Below are 17,200 nucleotides of genomic sequence, written 5' to 3'. Positions count from 1 at the left end.
AAAATTAAATATTGGGTTATTCTTTTCACAATTATTTTTCTAGAAAAAATATTAGTTATAATTAAAAAAAAAAAGATATGTCTGAAAGTAAAAATATACAAGACGAGCAAATGAACTCTTAAAACTAAACAACTCCTAACCTGTAAGCAGATCATCAAAAGGTTGAAAGTTAGTAGAAAATATAAGAGTAATTTAAATAATAAGAAGAAAAAATAAGTGTCACAACAAAAGAAATAGCTAAATTAAAAAAGGAATTATTTTATGATGTAGCAAAATCTATTTATGATAACAATTACAAAAATTCAAGAATTGATTAAGATATTTAAGAAAAATGCAAAAAAGTTGTTCATAGCTATTATTTTATGCAAGGATCTTTGGGAGTAAGTTTAGCATATTTTGCTGGTAAAATACTATTTTAGAAACGCTAAAGATATACTAAAAATAATTTGGATTCTATGTTTATTATGGCCTTGTTTTTATCTGCTGGTGTATCAGGAATTAATTATAATAGTAAAATCAATAACTTACAATAATATTTTATGTGGGAAAATGGAAAATTTAAAAACATAAATGTTGTAGAATACAAAAAAGATCCCACAAATTATGTAAAATATTTATTAGAAGAATGAACGTATATATTTTTGTATTTAATGTATTTATAAGACAAAATAAAAAATAAGATCATTCATTTTTAACAAAATTAAACAAATAAAAAATTTTTATGTGAACAAATTTTAAATAAATTTTTTCTATCAAATTTATTAAGTAAAAAGTGTTTTAAGTTAACTTAAAAAATAAATTTTAATTAAAAGAGGTTGGTTTATCAAATTTTTTAAATTACTATTATATAATCAATATAATTAAAAAATAATATAAGGAAAATGCAAATAAATACTTTTTGAAAGAAAATGATAAACTTTTTTAATAAAAGCTAACTATAATACGCTTCTATTTATTATTCAATTTTAAAACAAATTATTAAAAATAAATAAATTTTTTATGAAATCAGCTATAAACTTGTTGAACAATAATTAATTAGTAATAAGAAGTTGTATCTAATTTTAAAATTTAATGTTTTTTATCAACAATTTTTTTAAAAAAATCCATCATAGTCTTTGTTGGTTAAATCTAATTAAAATATTTATTTAATTCATTAGTTTGAAAGTAAGTAATTAACTAAGTTAGTAATATGCAATTTTAAAATTTTATAATTTAGAATTTTATTAAGAAATATAAAAATATGTTTTTCTGACTTAAAATGAAAAAATTACAAACAAATAAGAGTTATATTCATTAATATGAGCTTAATTTGGATTAAAAATCTTCTGTTTTGATTACAATTAATTATTTTTGAATTTAAAATTAATGCTAGCTATTTATTTTATTTTTTTATTTTAATTTAGAATAATAAGCCATTGGAAATGACATCAAATATATTTCGAATAAATCAGTTTCTATTCTATTTAAGATTGATTTGATGAAAAATCATCAAGTGGCTTTATGAATGGCTTCGGATCACTAAATTATGAACTTATGTGCTTTGCAAAAGTATTCTTTATCAACTCAAAGCTCTCTTCACCAGCCTTTTTTTAATAAAAATTTTTTTATTTGTAAATAAATACAAGATTTTTAAATTACTTGTGTATTATAAAATGGTTATGGAGAAGATAGTAATGACATGAGATGAGTAGAAACTTCTGTGAGTCCTCTAGTATAAGAAGATTGGCATTATTAAATATACTATTAAACTTTAGCAAACTCATTTCTTTATTAAATTTCATCAAGTTCTCTTATAATTTAGGTATTATTTTTGCCTAAATATTGCTTTGGTTAAGTAAGCTATTTTATCATTTAATGAGGTGTTTACTAATACTTTAGTTATGCTTCAATTAAATCATGGCTTATGCTTTTATAGGAAATCATTTCTTATTTAAAAATTTTATATTTTTCAATAAAAAGCAAAAAATGCTAATCTATTTAATGATGAAGATGAGTCTATAAGTCATCAATTAAGTTGGTTATTTATCTTCTCATGTGATCAAGCTTTAAATAAATAAATATATTAAATATTATAATTAAGGAAGCAATTTTTTTAAATGAATTAGTTCTTATTTACTTGGTTGACTACTTTTTCTTTATCTCTTTCTACTCTTTCTCTATAGTTTTTAATATTATCATCCTCTTCTCTCAATAAAAAAAATACAAACTAAGGAATGTCATTTTCTTCTGTTACGCTTAAGTGATTAGCCAAATTTTTATAGATTGTTTGCTAATATTCCTTGTTTTATCTTATAAAGTCATTATTCATATTTTGTAGATTATGAGATAAGTAGATCTTAGAATTAATATTCTAATTGATTCCTTACTAATAAGGAGGTATTGAAGGCTTTTAATCTCCTAAGACAATTTATGATTACTTAAAATTGCCAAACTATGAATTTTATGGAATATAATTTTATTCTTCCTTCATATTATTAGTAAATCTGTTTTATTCAAATTAAAAATTATCTGATCTAATGGTGCTCAAGCCTTAAACTTATCCCTAAACTGGAATAGTTGATTCAAATTTTCTAGTTCCATAAGGTGAAATATATCTGCTATTTATTGTGTTTGTATCAGGGAAGAGTTTATTTTAACCTAAATTCATCTAGCGATAGCTATCCATTTCTTTGAATATTAATCTCTTAAAATATCTAAAACTGAAATCAAAATTTAATATAATTAATTAAATAATTAATAGCAATAAATCTAATAAAATTCTAAGTGGATATTAATTTTTAAATTCACCAAAATAAGATTAGCAAGATTTCATAACATAATTTTTTATTTTAAAATTTATAATCAATGCAATTAATTTATGTAAAAATTAGTTATTGTGTTAACTGCTATATTTATTTACAGAAAAATATGAATTATCTTATTTTTTTCGATTTAACTTTAATAAAATTAATTATTAAAATTAACCAAGATTTTTAATAATTTCTTTTTATTTAAAATATTATTTTATTTTTTTATGAGATAATTTGCAAAAATAATATTTTCGATATAATTTTCCTCAAATATTTAAAATTATTTATCTTGAAATTTAACTAAAAAACAAATTTATAATTTGTAGTATAAAATGAATTGGAAAGTTAACAGGTTGCTTATAAATTTCTAAAAATATCAAACTCTATTAGATATCATATTTATAATTGATGTTGCTTTTTAGAAGTTGTGTTTTCTAAGACACACTTAACTGTTTTAAGAGTTAGTTTGCTAGGATATAAACTTACTCTTTTAGAGTAATCTTCTTAGTAAAAATGCATATGGAATCTTTATTATCATTGATTCATCTTTCTGTCGATTGGTGATTCTTCAATTAATTACCTCACCATTCTATTACTGGAACTAATAAAAAAATGATAAAATGTTAACTTTGAATTATCAATAAGATGGAATTATACTGAAGAAGCATATCCCAGAAACTGATGTTTTAAGAATGCCCTATTTCTTTAAAGAACCTATTTTATTTAAGTATATTATTTTAAATAGATTTAAATAAAAAGTTAATTTACTAGAGACAGAATTATTCTTTTTATTGGAACCTGGGAATATATTTTTAAAGGTAAGCTAGTAAATTGATCTGAGAAATTTAACCGTATTTTTCTTAATCTATATTCTAGTATATAACTTTTAATTTTTTCGAATCTGAGTTTTAAATATTGCAAAAATTTTCTATTATCTCTCCAAACTCTTTCACATCAACAAATTTATCACAGTTCTATAGAATTAATATTTATATTTAATGATTTATTTCATTATAAAATTATTTTACCAAATCGCATAAATCAAAAAACCCGTCAAGCTCAAGTTTTTAGAGCTGGAACAAGAAAAACTATTTTTTAAAAATTATTAGAGTTTGAATTAATTTTTAAAGTATTTACTTTAATTTTAAAGATAAAGAAGTCTCTGCTTAAATGCCTTATTACTCTATCAGATTCTATAAATATCTCCTTTATTATTCGTTCACATGAATAGGTTTTAAATGCGCTAATTAGTTAAGGAAACTCTGAGCTGATAAGCTAGACGTTTTTTTGTTTTAATTGATTGAACTATTTAACTTCAGCAAGAGAGGGTTATGGATAATTCTTTAAAGGAGTAGAAATTATATTGCTTTCTGGACCACAAGAGGTCATTTTTTCATTAAAGCTAGCCCTGTTAGAGTTCAAAGTGTCATTAGAATTACCACTGGATTGAGTTTTAAAGTTAATTTGCATATTGCTGTTAATATTATTTGCTAAAGTATTTTTTTCTTAAAAACGATCTTTTCTTTAACTAAATGAACTCTTCTTATCTAATTTGGTTGAATTGAGATTCATATACGAAGGTCCAACATTACTGAAGGTTTTACCATTTTTAATTGGCTACTTATGTGGAGATTAATTTAATTACTACTTTTTTAAATTATATAGAGGTGATTAAGTCTATGCTTGCACTTACATGACTTTATTTTTTTATTAATTAACGATTTGATTTAAGCGAGAGAAATCTAGAAACTCATTTATTTTTTAAATAACAGAAACTTTTGCCACTTTAGACAAATCTATCTTATTAACTTTAACAGAGTGAGGAGTTGTAACCTTTTTTTTAACGTGACTTTATTATTTTTCATCACTTGAGTAGTCATTTGGAGTTAAACCATCTAATGTTTAGAATTAGATATTATTCTTGCTCTTCGGTAAATTTCCAAAACTTATTGACTTTTGTCTTTTAGAAGATGACCTCGATTGATTTTGAGATTTTTATATGTCATTAAACTAAGAATTTAAATCTCCTGAAATAAAATTATTAATTCTTGTTTCTTTACTATTTGTTCTAGCGCTTGGCTAGCTATTCTGGTTAATTTGCATTGAATTTGAATTGGCACTATCCAATTAAATGTCTTTGCTGCTGTTTCTTTTATTTCTCATCAAGTTAGTTACAGTTGTTTTTATATGCTTCATCATAATGTTATTTGAAATTTGATAGTTGGAGATTTAAGATTAATGTTAGTTGGATTAATCAACATTCACTTTTACTTCAACAAAATCTTATACAGCAGGTCTATCGCTTTTAATATCCTTGCTTAATCCATTGCCTTTAAATTCTATTTAACTTTTGTTTGTCATAGAATTTTATCGACTATTTCCTTCATTTTATATATTTTGGCTGTTTGAAGTTAATTCTGAAAACTAATTCTTTCTTTTATATAATTTGCTATTTGTTTGTGATAATTGAAATGGGGAATTTTCTTACGAAATATCACAAGAATTTTATAGTGTGTTTGCTGTGTTTGATGAATTAAATTTAAGGTAGTGGTTAGATAAGTTAGTCAAATTTGCTTATATTTAATCACCAAGTAGTCCTTCTATTTAATCCTCTGCAAATTTAGAATTTTCTTCAATAAAATTTTATTATTTTTAAACTATTTTAATATTCGAAGAAGCCGAGCTCTTTATTTGTTGCGAAAGAGGGCTAATCAACTTGGAAACAGGAGAGCTAACAATAAATTTTCCTTTTTCACAACTTTCTGTCTTTAATGGGTAATTAATTTAGCATTGATTCTATTATCTGAGTGAATCACTTTTTAGTTTATCCTTTTTAATTAAATAATTTTTTGATATAAAAATAAAAATAAATAAAGTAGAAGTTTGAAATTTTTAAAGTTTTTCTAATTAAATCAATTTATTTATTTTATGTAAAGGTATGTTTGTTTTAAATATTTTAAATTGCCAAAAATCCTCATTTATTTAAAAATTACTTTATACAAGAAATTCAAAACATATTTAGGGTTTGAGCTTTAATTGTTATTTAGATAAGGTTAATTTGTGTTAATTTTATCAGTAAATGTGTGAGTAAGTTGACTCTGATGCATCTAAAAATTGTTTGTTGAAGTTGAGTTGCAGTTACTATTACTATTGTTGATATCAGTTTATAGCTCTCCATATAACTCGCTTTAGCTTTTTAGTTTAACCACAATCTTTCTTAGCTCTCTTTGCAATGCAGATAAATCTAATTTTATATAAATTATCATAATTAGAGTGTTAAATAAAATAAAAAAAAATTTATTGTGTCTGCATAAGTCGTTCATACCTTATTTATTGTTGTTTAGGTTTAATAAGTTAAACAATTCTTCGTTTCAATTGTCCTTTATAGCCTAACGTAATATGAGCTTGTCTTCTCTTGATATTTCTATTGATATTTAAGTTATTATTATGTTTATTAATCAATAAATTTAATATTAAAGAGATATTTGTTTTTGAAATGAGAACCATAATTAATTACATGTACATCTATCCAGTAGAGATAAATATTCTATGCTTTACTTAGTCTGTTGCTTTTTTGTTTATTTAAGTTTACGTAGATCTGGACTTGTTGATTTAAGCAACATATTTCAAAATCTGTGAGTAATATTAAGCTAAATAATTAAAGTCTTTTGAGTTTATTTTGTTTTTGTGATAAATATTAATTTAAAATTCGCTAATTTTATTTTAAGGACTCATAAATAAAATTTTGGGCTCTTCATCCTTAAAAAATTTAATAAAATAACCAAATTTCTTTCTAAATAACAAGACCATTCTGAAAGAAAGTAGAAGTAAATTAAGATTGGTATGTTTATTTAACTTAGGTAGAATGAGGGTATTTACTGGGTATAAAGTGAATTCTAGTATTACGATACTAAATAAAATAAAAATTGTTATTCATATGATCTCTCTCTCTTCTTTAAAATATTTAAATGAAAATTTATACTTCATAAATAATTTGTTTGCATTTGTAAAATGTTACTTAGAATATAAAATAGTTTGTTAAGAATACAAGCACATAATAATATGCTTTAAAGAGAAAATAGTATATTTATTATATATATAAACACAAATAAAATTAGTATAAAAATTAAATAAAAATATTCAAATTAATTAAGAAGGAAAAATAAATAAATAAATAAATTTATTGATTTATTTATTTATTTGTTTATTTATCTTCGATTCTATTCCCAATCACAGCAACAAAGCTTGAATAAATCTCTAGCATGGGTATTTATTTTTACTTTTATAATTAATTATAAAATTAAAATTGAGGCAAATAAATTTTATAAAATGATAAAATACTTTAAATATAGATCCCAGTATGTAAAGAAACCTTTCTATGAGCTGTCTACACATTGCATAAATCTATCCAATAAAAATAAATAAATTAATTAAATAAATAAATAAATAAATTTATTAATCAAATGTAATTTACTCTTAGTATTCATCTTAGTTATTAAAAATTCCTACTATGTCTTAGCATGTAACAAAACTACGACTGATTCCTAACCTTTCTTTTAAGTAGTCTAAAGCTGATTTCACTTGATTTTGAGATTACTATTAGCAAATTTATTCTAAAGAGAATCCGAGTTCATTTACATCAAGAAAGCCGTCTCTCTTGAAATTAATAATATCAAAGAAACAATCTACGTTTTGAGAATCTACTGAAGTATTAGAGTTGCATTCATCTCTGCTTGAGTGGTTTCCATCGCATGTAGATAATAATTATTCTATTTTAAATCTAAAGAAAGCACGACTAATTTTGTTTAAATTAGAGTCTGCAAAAATTTCATCAAATATTTCTTCACATGTAAACTGATCAAGTTTTAGCTTCTCATTAAAAAAGCTTCTTTACTCTTCAGTAAAAATTTAATTTGAACTCAACTATTCAGTTATATTCAACAAAAATTAATTGTAATTTTCATTTTATTCATGTTCATTTTATTAGTTAATATCTTGTTGTTCTTAATCTAAATGATCAAAATGTTATTAATTAGACTGATAATCATCTTAAAGCTTCATTTCATCAAACTACTATTATTGATCTAGTTCGTACTGGTTTATATTTTCTTCATCACTTTATTAGCTGTTTTCATTTAGATTTGGGATTCCATTTTCGTTATCTTACTCTTCTCTAATTGCATCTACTTAGTTTTTATAATTGTAAAACACATCAGAAGAAGGAATGTCATTAAAATAATAATTATTTTAATCAAAATATTGCTAGTTGGAGCAATAATTCATAGATCCGCTATTATTATCACTCAAACGATTTGATTGCTATTATATTTATGAAATATTATCTTAGACAGCTTCTTCTGCTTCATAAATTTGATTTTAACTTTGATACTAGTTACCTTGATTGGTATTTAAATGATTCATTTCTCTCTTTGTGGTAGATTGGATGTCTAAAGGATTCAATCCACTCTCACTACCAACTTAACCTTACAAGACAGCATAGTTTAATATGTTTGTATTATTTTCTAAAATATTATTTGATTAGATATTTTAGAGATTTGGAATGTTCATTTCATAATCCTATTATCCAGATGTCGTATTGTTGCTTATCCTACGAATAATGTTATTATAATTTGTTTGGGAAAACTTAAAAGGCTTTGAATCACTAATTTCATACTCAGTTTTTGCGTTTGTTTCAATTAAATATTCTTTTTCATTCTCTTTGTTAGGAGTTGTATGACTGCTTTCACTTTGAGTCCTGTTACTTTTATTTGGAGTTTTATGTTATTCTTTTTGTAACTATTTTAGACCTATTAAACTCTATGATTCTCTATTTAAATTATTAGAGTTTCTGAGTATATGACTAGACTTTTATTCAGAGTTGTTGTTCTATTTTAGGAGTGCTAATTAACTTGCATCAAGAGACTTTTAAAGTTAGCTTATTGCACTATTTTTCATATTTTAAAGTGTATTTTGCATTTAAATGCCATTTTCATATAACTGCTCGCAACTTTCCCTAATATTTTTTATCCTTTATGATTTAGAAGTTAAAGCAGATGGAGAAATATTGCTATCTTGTAAATGATAATTTTATCTATTCCATCTTGAGTTATCTATTGAAGTATTCACTCTAGAGCTTTTATTATTAGAATTATTTTAGTAGCCTTTCATTAATTCTAAATTATTATCATCGATATTGTTACCAGATTCCTCCATCAGAATTTCTTAAGGGTATCTGTTTGAGTTATTGCTTTATTTTTTCTAAAAGCTCTCGCTATCTTCTTTAGGGTTATAACATGTAGATATTCCGTTTTGAGCGTTCACTTCAGGAGATTAGCATTCATATGTTTATTTATTTATTTAATTAATATAATCAATTGAAGTGTCTTTTTTATTTAAATCATCTCTCATAACGTCAAATCTCGAAGAATCAGCATTCATAAAGACATTTCTCTAAGATAATGTATTATTGTTTTCTTTTCTTGAAAATAACTGTTACGATTAAGAAACAATTTAACTAGAGTTTTTCATTTGATTGCATTATTAGTTTTTATCCTCTTCAGGCTAATTGTATTGGCATACAATATTTATGTTATTATTAGTTGTATGAATAGGATAGGTATTTATATTAGATCTGCTAGTGTAATCAGTGCTTAAAGGATTAAAGTAATTAGAAGTTAATTAGCTTTGACCAAAATTATTAAAATTTAATATGTTTGATCCATTATAAGGAGTATCTGTTTTGAGGATGTTTGTAAGTCCATAATCACTTTTGTTAGAATTAGATACAGGACTGATGTTTTCTAAAACGGACTATGTTTTTTTAATTCCAGCTGGTTTAAGTAGCTCATCCCAATTAGTTAAAAGATCAGAATGTTCCTTTTTTAATGAGTTACCTCTATTAATTTACTGATTTGTAGCTGACACTCCAAGAGCAGAATTAATATATGGAATTTAATTATTATTATATGATGGAGAAAGTGTGTTGAGAGCATTTAGTTCATGCTTTTATATAGGATTGGATTGACTTGTAATCACTAAAGGACATTTAAGTGGAGGTATTGTGTATGGTAAAGTTGTTGCTGTAGGAGTAGCTAAGCAAGTAGAGCTACTTCTGGAAGAAGCTTAATTTTAGTTTGTATTTAAATTAGATAAATTTTAGCCATTTGTACTAACAAGTGTATTTGTTATTATTGTTGTAGTAGTAGTAATTGTTGATGTGGTCCCATTTGAAGTTATAGGTGCTGCAGCTGTTATGTTAATAGTTGGTGGAGGAGGAATAACAAAATTTTAAGAAATTTATTTTTCAAGTTCTTTTGTGTTAATACCTTCAGTCATTCTTATAATAAAATCAGGAGAAGTTAGGACGTTTTCTTACTTAAATGTTACATATGGTTAGACAACTTTTTTCTCAATAGACAACTCTTATTAATTTCCAAATAGTCCTCTTCTTTCTAGAGAATGAGCTACTGAATATCCGCTATTGCTTTTTGTTGTAGAATTGTCAAAATTCCATAAATTCATGTTTACATTATTGGAATTGATAAAATTATTTTTCAAAGTATTGTTGAGAGCACTTTTGTAAGGAGATGTTGCATAAAGATTGTTGGAGTATCCAGATAGATTACATACATCAATTTTATTATAGCTACTACCATTATCATTAATATCTTGCTTGTCATATTAATTTAAAAGCTAATTATTTTAATTTGATTATTTTAATAGCTGCTCTAAGTTAAAATTAATATTCGTATTAGTATTGTTGTATCCAAAATAATTTAAATTTTATTTTTTATTCGAGCTCATTAAACGGTCATCTAAGTTGATGCAGCTGCCAACTGTTGGAGGATTAAAAGTTTCTATTTTTTTACTGTTAGAAATATTACAACTTAAATCTCTTTACATCTTTGCTCTTTTAACTGGGTCTTCATCTAATTCTGATAATCTGTTGTTTCTACTTTCTCTTAACTGAGTATCAATATAATCATTTTATTTTTAATCACTTTGTTCATCGTAATTAAATTAAGAGCATTTTCTTTCAGTGGGAATTTTAAATTCTTTTTAGTTAGATATTGTGCTATTCTAATTGAGATTAGCATCTACTATATTTTTGCTTTCATCATTTTTCGTCTAGCTCCTTCTCAGAGTTTATTCTAATAATCTATTTTTTTTAATATAGAATTTATTATTTGCAATTAATTTAATTTATTTACTTTTTCTAAGAGAGGATTTTTTTAGCTGATAAAAAATATTTTTATTCACTGTTTTAAAATACACTCTCTGCTTCTACAAGCTCATCTTCTTCATTCTACTAATAATTAGTTCTTTATGAATGTTAGTTTTTAGTGATTTATTAATTTTGTTTAAACGGGGAATATTCAGGTATTGACTAATCTCTCTTAGAGTCAGAATAATTATTTCTGCTACTTCTTTGGATTTAATCATTCTATTAGTAATTTTAGTTTTATATTTTCTACTGTGCTTAATAGTTATTCAATATAGCATTAACTTTAAGTGGACGATCTTCTTTGATATTATATTCATCAAAGCATTCTTAAATTCTATCATTTTCACCTTATTCATTATTATTATTATTTGTGGTTAAACTAGTCTCAAGGTTATTCGACTAATTACTTTATCTATTATTATTGGAAAAGTTGTAGAATTAATCATCTTTTTAGTTATTTTAAAATTAAGAATTGCTGCTTTAATTTTGTTCTCCTATAGATCCATTATTAACATATCTATGTGAATTTTTGTTTTAACGATTAGCCTCTTGCTACCTATTTTTTAAAAAACCATAAAATATGAATTACATAAATAAAGTTGTAAAATTAAATTTACTAAAATAATTAATTTTGAGATGATTAGGAAAATGACCTTTTCTAAATTTCTTGCATTTAGATTATTCTATCTTCTTCAATATCATTTTAAAATTCTGGAGACTTCTCAATCTAAAAGTTCTGTATTAATCCATTTTGAGGCGTAGATCTGCTGCTATACTTGTTAGCATTTAAATTTTCATTATCTTAATAATGATTAGCTTGATTGCTATAGTTTTGCATCTAAACAGATCTATTGCTTTTGCTACTCAAGGGCTAGTTGATATTAGCATCCCCTTAATTATTTTATTAGTTTTAATTATAAAATTGCAGTTAATTTTATCCTAAAGTTAAAGCATGCATATCTTATTAGCTGCAAATATTATTATCAGAATTGCTAATAAAATTTTAATTTTAGTTATTATTCTAAGTAAAATAAGGAAATGAGTCATTATTTTACTATATTGCATTAGCATTTTATTATTATAAGTAAAAGATATTTTGTTAAGTCATATCATTTTGCTATTTCAAAATTTCTAATTGTTCCTGCTATTAATATTAATTTTAAGGAATTTAGTTATAACAATTGTTTAGCATAGATCCACCATTTAAGGATGTGCGACCGCTGAAATTGAATTAGTAATTACCTTCAGCCATTTCCTAATAAAAATTTAAATTAGTAGTATTCAAGTTGGTGTAGCTGATATTTTAGGAGTTATCGTTTTGAATTGTATTTATTGTTTAATTTCCATACATGTTATTCTGATTTTACTAAGCTATTATACTTGCATTACTGAATTAGTGGGAATGATGAGTTTAAATCTAAAAGTTTTAGTTAGTCAATTATTAAGATTATTATGAAGGGATTCTGTTAATTTTATTTGACTTATTTTTATTTTCTATATTACCCATTTATTGATCATTACCTAAATTGGAAAAGTTGCAAGGATTCTAAATAAAGCTGCTTGTATTAAAAATGTAGCTATTATTTTAGTTTTCATCTTGATTTTTTATTTTATCTTTTGAAGGAATGCGCTTTCCTTTACCTATCATAATATTTGACATAGAGCGATTACCTAAAATATAGTTAGAGGATACAGAACGGTTTATTGTTGTGCTGCTACAATTATGAAGCTGAGATAACGGATCTCTTGTTTAAGTGGTTTGATAAGTTTAATTGGTTAGTATATTACTAGAGTTGTTGGAACTATAATTTTTGACCATAGGCGAAATACTTCTTTTTGCTTTTCTGTGAAAGATTCCAGAGGTCTGTTCATTTATTAATTTAAATTTTTTAAGCAAATTTTAAACCTTAACAGATATTTATTAAATTAAAAAAATTCAAATTAAATTACATCAAAAGAAGTGTTATTAGTAGGCAGCTTTATAAAGCTATTGGAGGGAGGCAAAGTGATATATTATTTAGGTTCTCCCTTTTTATTTTTGAATTTGTTCACAATTTTTCTTAAGTTAGACTAAAGTATAAGCATATCTGTTATTTAAAAGTAAAAATATAATTAGAACTATCCCATGCTAATATTTAAATTTGAGTTTAATATCAAGCAAACAATCATAGAAATAGATAAATATATTTTACCTGTGTTTCTTTTATGCTTAAAAAGAAGCTAAATAACTTCTGAATCATTTTCTTTAACCATATTCCTTAATATTAATCTATCATCCTTGCAAATTTCTAATATAAAATTAAAAATTCATTTAAAATGCTAATAAAAATTATAAATTCTATTTATATTTTTAGGTTATATCCTAATTAATTTATTATTTGTTTTCAAATTGTTCTAATGAAAAATGTACATGTGCATTTATCCAAAAGGGTAATTAGCTCAATTTTTTAGTGCTTATTTTAGATCAAATTAAGGGGACCTCCGTTACATAGATTTTAGTTATCTCTAATAAATGGTCTTTACATTTTGAGCTTTCCTAATTCTATTTTATATATAATTCAAAATTTACCAAGTTTATTAATTTTTTATATCTTTTTTTAATATTTCTTATGATAATTTGAATTTTTTATAGAATATCAAAAGTGAAGAGCAAATATTATGGCTAACAATATTTTTAAGTTGTTTCTTTAACAAATTTAAATGGTTAGTTAATCTTCTTTTTATTGATAATTTAAAATCAAAAATTTTAAATAAACCTTATTTACAAGCAATATTTTATTATTTCTATCATACAATATCATTTATTTTCTATGCTAAATTTATGTAAATTTTCAAGCTTTACAAGTACTATTTTTAACAAAAAATTAAAAAAAAATAATTTCCTAAATTAATAAAGTATTAATATTTTATATTTAGAAAATTAGAAATTTTTCATCAAATTTAAATGGAAATTTAGAATAATTAAAATTATTTAATAAATAAAATATAATCAAAATTAAATTAGAAAAATTTATCAAATGATAAAATTATTTAAAGTGTTTTTTTGTTGAACAGCATTTTTATTTATCAATTTTCTAATTTTTTTTAGTTATTATTAAAATTTAAATTTTCTTTTCTATTAATCTCATCAATATTTTAACAAAGATATCTAACAATTTTATTAAGATTATTCTAAAAATTATTTTATTAAATTTTTTTGATATATTATAAGAGTACTTAATTTAATGCTTTTTTTAATTATGATGAAATTAATTTAGATTTGTTTAAAAATTTTTGATGGTTTGGATTGATAAAGTTGAGGTAATTACTGTTTTAAACGTAGGATGCTATTAATGAACCAACTTTTAGGTAAATAAAATAAATTATTAAAGGAAGAAAATATAAGAATTTTTGATGTAAAAAATAATTTTAAAGTATTTGATATATTATTTGATGAAAATTAAAAGTATATCATATAATTTGATTGCTATTAATATACATAAATTGAGCATATTATTTAAAAATCTATTAAGTATACTAAACAATTCATATATTTTGTTTGGTAGGTGAGTAGGAATAGGGAAAGCTAAATAAATTAAGTATTTTTTTTATATGAATTATAATTAGGTTTAATACCTGAATTAATTATGATTTATATTTGATAATTCATACTACCCAAAACAATTTGAAGCCAGAAATTAAAAAGTATTTACAAATTACCATGAATGTTAAATCTTATTTAAACTTTTCTAATCATTAATGAAAATTGGAATTCATTAAATGCCAGATAATTAGATTAAATTATGGTTGAAATTTGAGCCTATTTTTATTTTCCCCAATCACCTTATAATTTTTTTTAATTACAATGTTATTTCTATAAGATTTAAGCTTTAGTTGTGAATAATTTTAGGCTCCTTCTCTATTAAAAGTTTGTTTATTATTAAATATTTTAATATAGAAAAGAATAAATTTATAAACTAATTACCTTTTAATTCAATTTACTAAACTAGGTAAATAAGAGAAAGTAATATTTTATGAGTAGACATTTTAATTGTTTTTGTTTATATTTTAAAAAATAGATTGGAGATTGTTTGATTGAAGCAAACGATTTTGTAGCTTAACTTATTTATTTTAATTTTGTGTCTGCCTTATTGGTATAATCATATTTTATATTTTCAAATGAAAGAAAAAGTTAACATTTTTTAGATTGAATAACTTTATTTTAGATGATTATTCCTAATAAAAATTGTGTAAGGAAAAAAAAATTTACACTTCTCCTATAAAATTCTGACAAGAAATATAATTAATTACCTGCAATTTTTTAGGTCTTAAAAACAAACTATTTTTTTTAAAAATGAATCCAGTTTATTTCTTTAATCATTAGAAAATTTTTATAAAAATAATAGAATATAAAACAAGCTATTAAAATTTATAAATTTTTAAAAGTAACTCTCATACTTTATGGAGGAAATTTGTTTGGCTTAGAAATAAAAAATTTATATTAAAAATATATGAAGGTAATTCTATCATTTTTTTGCCATGGTTAATTGAAATGAAATATTATCAAATGTTGTATTCACTTTTTGGAAGAAATCTAGAACATATAAATAAACAATTTTCAATTTAATAATGATTTCTTAATTTATTTATTTATTAATAATGAAAAGTGGTTTTTTGCTATATTTTAAACATTTTATTTATCATAAATGTTGCAAGTAAACTTTGATTTACTTATCAAACAAAATGGAAAAAAAAGTAAATTTTAAGCAAATTTATTAATATTTATTTCATGTATTTAAAAATTAATAGATGCCTGAGTAAATTTGCTTTTAACTAAACTTAGTCAATTTACTTTTTAATCAGTGATTTTAATCATTCGTGAGTATCATAATAAATTTAATCGTGCATTAATGCATTAAATAAATGGAAAGAAAAATACAAATTAACTTAAACACACTCAATTAAAATTAGAAGCAAATATTATTCTCATAAAAATGTGATTTGATTTGATTTGTTTAGATTCCATAAAATCAGCAAATAAGCGTGAATGCTTATTAAGATTATTAGCCTTAGAAACCAAGACAGATAGATAATTAAACAAAATTTTAATTTATAAGCAAAATGATTGAATCAGTGATAATATAAAATAAAAACAACAAAAAAAAATAATAATTATTACAAAAATAAACAATAAGAAAATCTCTTAGGATTAAAAGCTAAAAAAACATTCAAATCGCTCTCTCATACATAAAAAAATTCTTAATTAATTAGACTAGTTTAATATTTATTTGTTAAAGTGACAAACTATTTGAAGATGTATCAATGTAACTTATCATAAACCAAATAATATTATTCATCTGATGATTGTTCAGTTTCGCGTGATGAAATAAACTCCAACAATTCATTAGCCAACAGCTCGTTAAGTTCACTCAACACGTTATAATTTCATTTAGTTTTTGAAGGATAAAATAAAAGTCTAGTAGTATTACCTTAAGAGAAAAAGAAATAAATAAGAAAACCAAACAACATCATATCAACTAAAAAATAGCAAAAAGCGCAAACCAATAAATATCAAAATGAAAATCCATCTAAATACTTAAAGCATAAAGAAGATTCCTAAAAAAATAGTAAGGTTAGCAATGATCAAGAAGGTATTTTTGATATACAAGCTTCGAACTAAGAGTATTAAGATCAGCAATTTAAGGTGTCTAACCAACTAAAAAAAAGTGTATCTATAGCCTTAATACCTTACCAAATAAGGTCTAAACAGAAATTTTAACTTTCATCTTGTTAAATAATTAATATGGATTGGTTTACATATGATCCTTATTAAATATTCGATCTAGAACATTATTCTGAATTTAATCCTATTGAAAAAGTAATTTATCATAAGAAGTAAGGTGTCTTTGAAATGTGTTAAAATTTCTTGTAGAGTCAGCCAGATAACTTAGAGTATATAACTAAAATCTTAGATTCAGTGAGTTCTTAGGATGCTCATATTTTGGCATCATTGATTAGATAGTCATTATAAAAAGGTATTTAGTATAACAAAGATATGAAATTTGATATCAAGCATTTAGAATAGTCAAAGTCAAGGACCCTTGAATATATAGAGTAATTAGACAGCTAAAAAATCTTTACATACTAATTATTGTATTTAAATCCTTCAGATAATTAGCTTATAAAAATAGTTTAAGGGTATTCAGAT

At 23.0% G+C, this 17,200-nt stretch overlaps 5 protein-coding genes across 5 annotated transcripts; 1 reads left to right on the top strand and 4 right to left on the bottom strand. All coding sequences in view use genetic code 6, as the record gives it.

Moving 5' to 3' along the window:
• Positions 1 to 77: 77 nt before the first annotated feature.
• On the top strand, positions 78 to 629 carry TTHERM_00993050 (transmembrane protein, putative; the record flags this gene model as incomplete). Its single annotated transcript, XM_001030967.1, has 1 exon — positions 78 to 629. One exon carries the CDS (start codon positions 78 to 80, stop codon positions 627 to 629), a length of 552 nt encoding a protein of 183 aa, XP_001030967.1.
• A 798-nt stretch (positions 630 to 1,427) lies between these two features.
• On the bottom strand, positions 1,428 to 2,719 carry TTHERM_00993040 (hypothetical protein; the record flags this gene model as incomplete). Its single annotated transcript, XM_001030966.4, has 3 exons — positions 2,117 to 2,719; positions 1,639 to 2,043; positions 1,428 to 1,583 (listed from the first exon to the last, which is right to left on the bottom strand). The coding sequence occupies exons 1-3, from the start codon at positions 2,663 to 2,665 to the stop codon at positions 1,428 to 1,430; spliced, it is 1,110 nt and encodes a 369-aa protein (XP_001030966.3). The 5' UTR covers positions 2,666 to 2,719.
• Positions 2,720 to 3,323: 604 nt separating this feature from the next.
• On the bottom strand, positions 3,324 to 5,896 carry TTHERM_000993039 (EF hand protein; the record flags this gene model as incomplete). The annotated part of the gene is made up of 6 exons (XM_012800286.1): positions 3,324 to 3,390; positions 3,447 to 3,503; positions 3,558 to 3,763; positions 3,818 to 3,877; positions 3,927 to 5,618; positions 5,783 to 5,896. The coding sequence occupies 6 exons, from the start codon at positions 5,894 to 5,896 to the stop codon at positions 3,324 to 3,326; spliced, it is 2,196 nt and encodes a 731-aa protein (XP_012655740.1).
• A 1,123-nt stretch (positions 5,897 to 7,019) lies between these two features.
• TTHERM_00993030 (EF hand protein) lies at positions 7,020 to 13,538 on the bottom strand (the record flags this gene model as incomplete). The annotated part of the gene is made up of 8 exons (XM_001030965.2): positions 7,020 to 7,068; positions 7,131 to 7,193; positions 7,264 to 10,947; positions 11,000 to 11,569; positions 11,631 to 12,877; positions 12,964 to 13,100; positions 13,206 to 13,301; positions 13,424 to 13,538. The coding sequence occupies 8 exons, from the start codon at positions 13,536 to 13,538 to the stop codon at positions 7,020 to 7,022; spliced, it is 5,961 nt and encodes a 1,986-aa protein (XP_001030965.2).
• A 2,982-nt stretch (positions 13,539 to 16,520) lies between these two features.
• Positions 16,521 to 17,018, bottom strand: TTHERM_000993029 (hypothetical protein; the record flags this gene model as incomplete). The annotated part of the gene is made up of 1 exon (XM_012800285.1): positions 16,521 to 17,018. One exon carries the CDS (start codon positions 17,016 to 17,018, stop codon positions 16,521 to 16,523), a length of 498 nt encoding a protein of 165 aa, XP_012655739.1.
• Between the last annotated feature and the right edge of the window lie 182 nt (positions 17,019 to 17,200).

The sequence above is a fragment of the Tetrahymena thermophila genome (assembly GCF_000189635.1).
Source record: "Tetrahymena thermophila SB210 genomic scaffold scf_8254369, whole genome shotgun sequence".
Classification (NCBI taxonomy): Eukaryota; Ciliophora; class Oligohymenophorea; order Hymenostomatida; family Tetrahymenidae; genus Tetrahymena; species Tetrahymena thermophila.
This window is presented reverse-complemented; position numbering and strand designations above follow the sequence as displayed.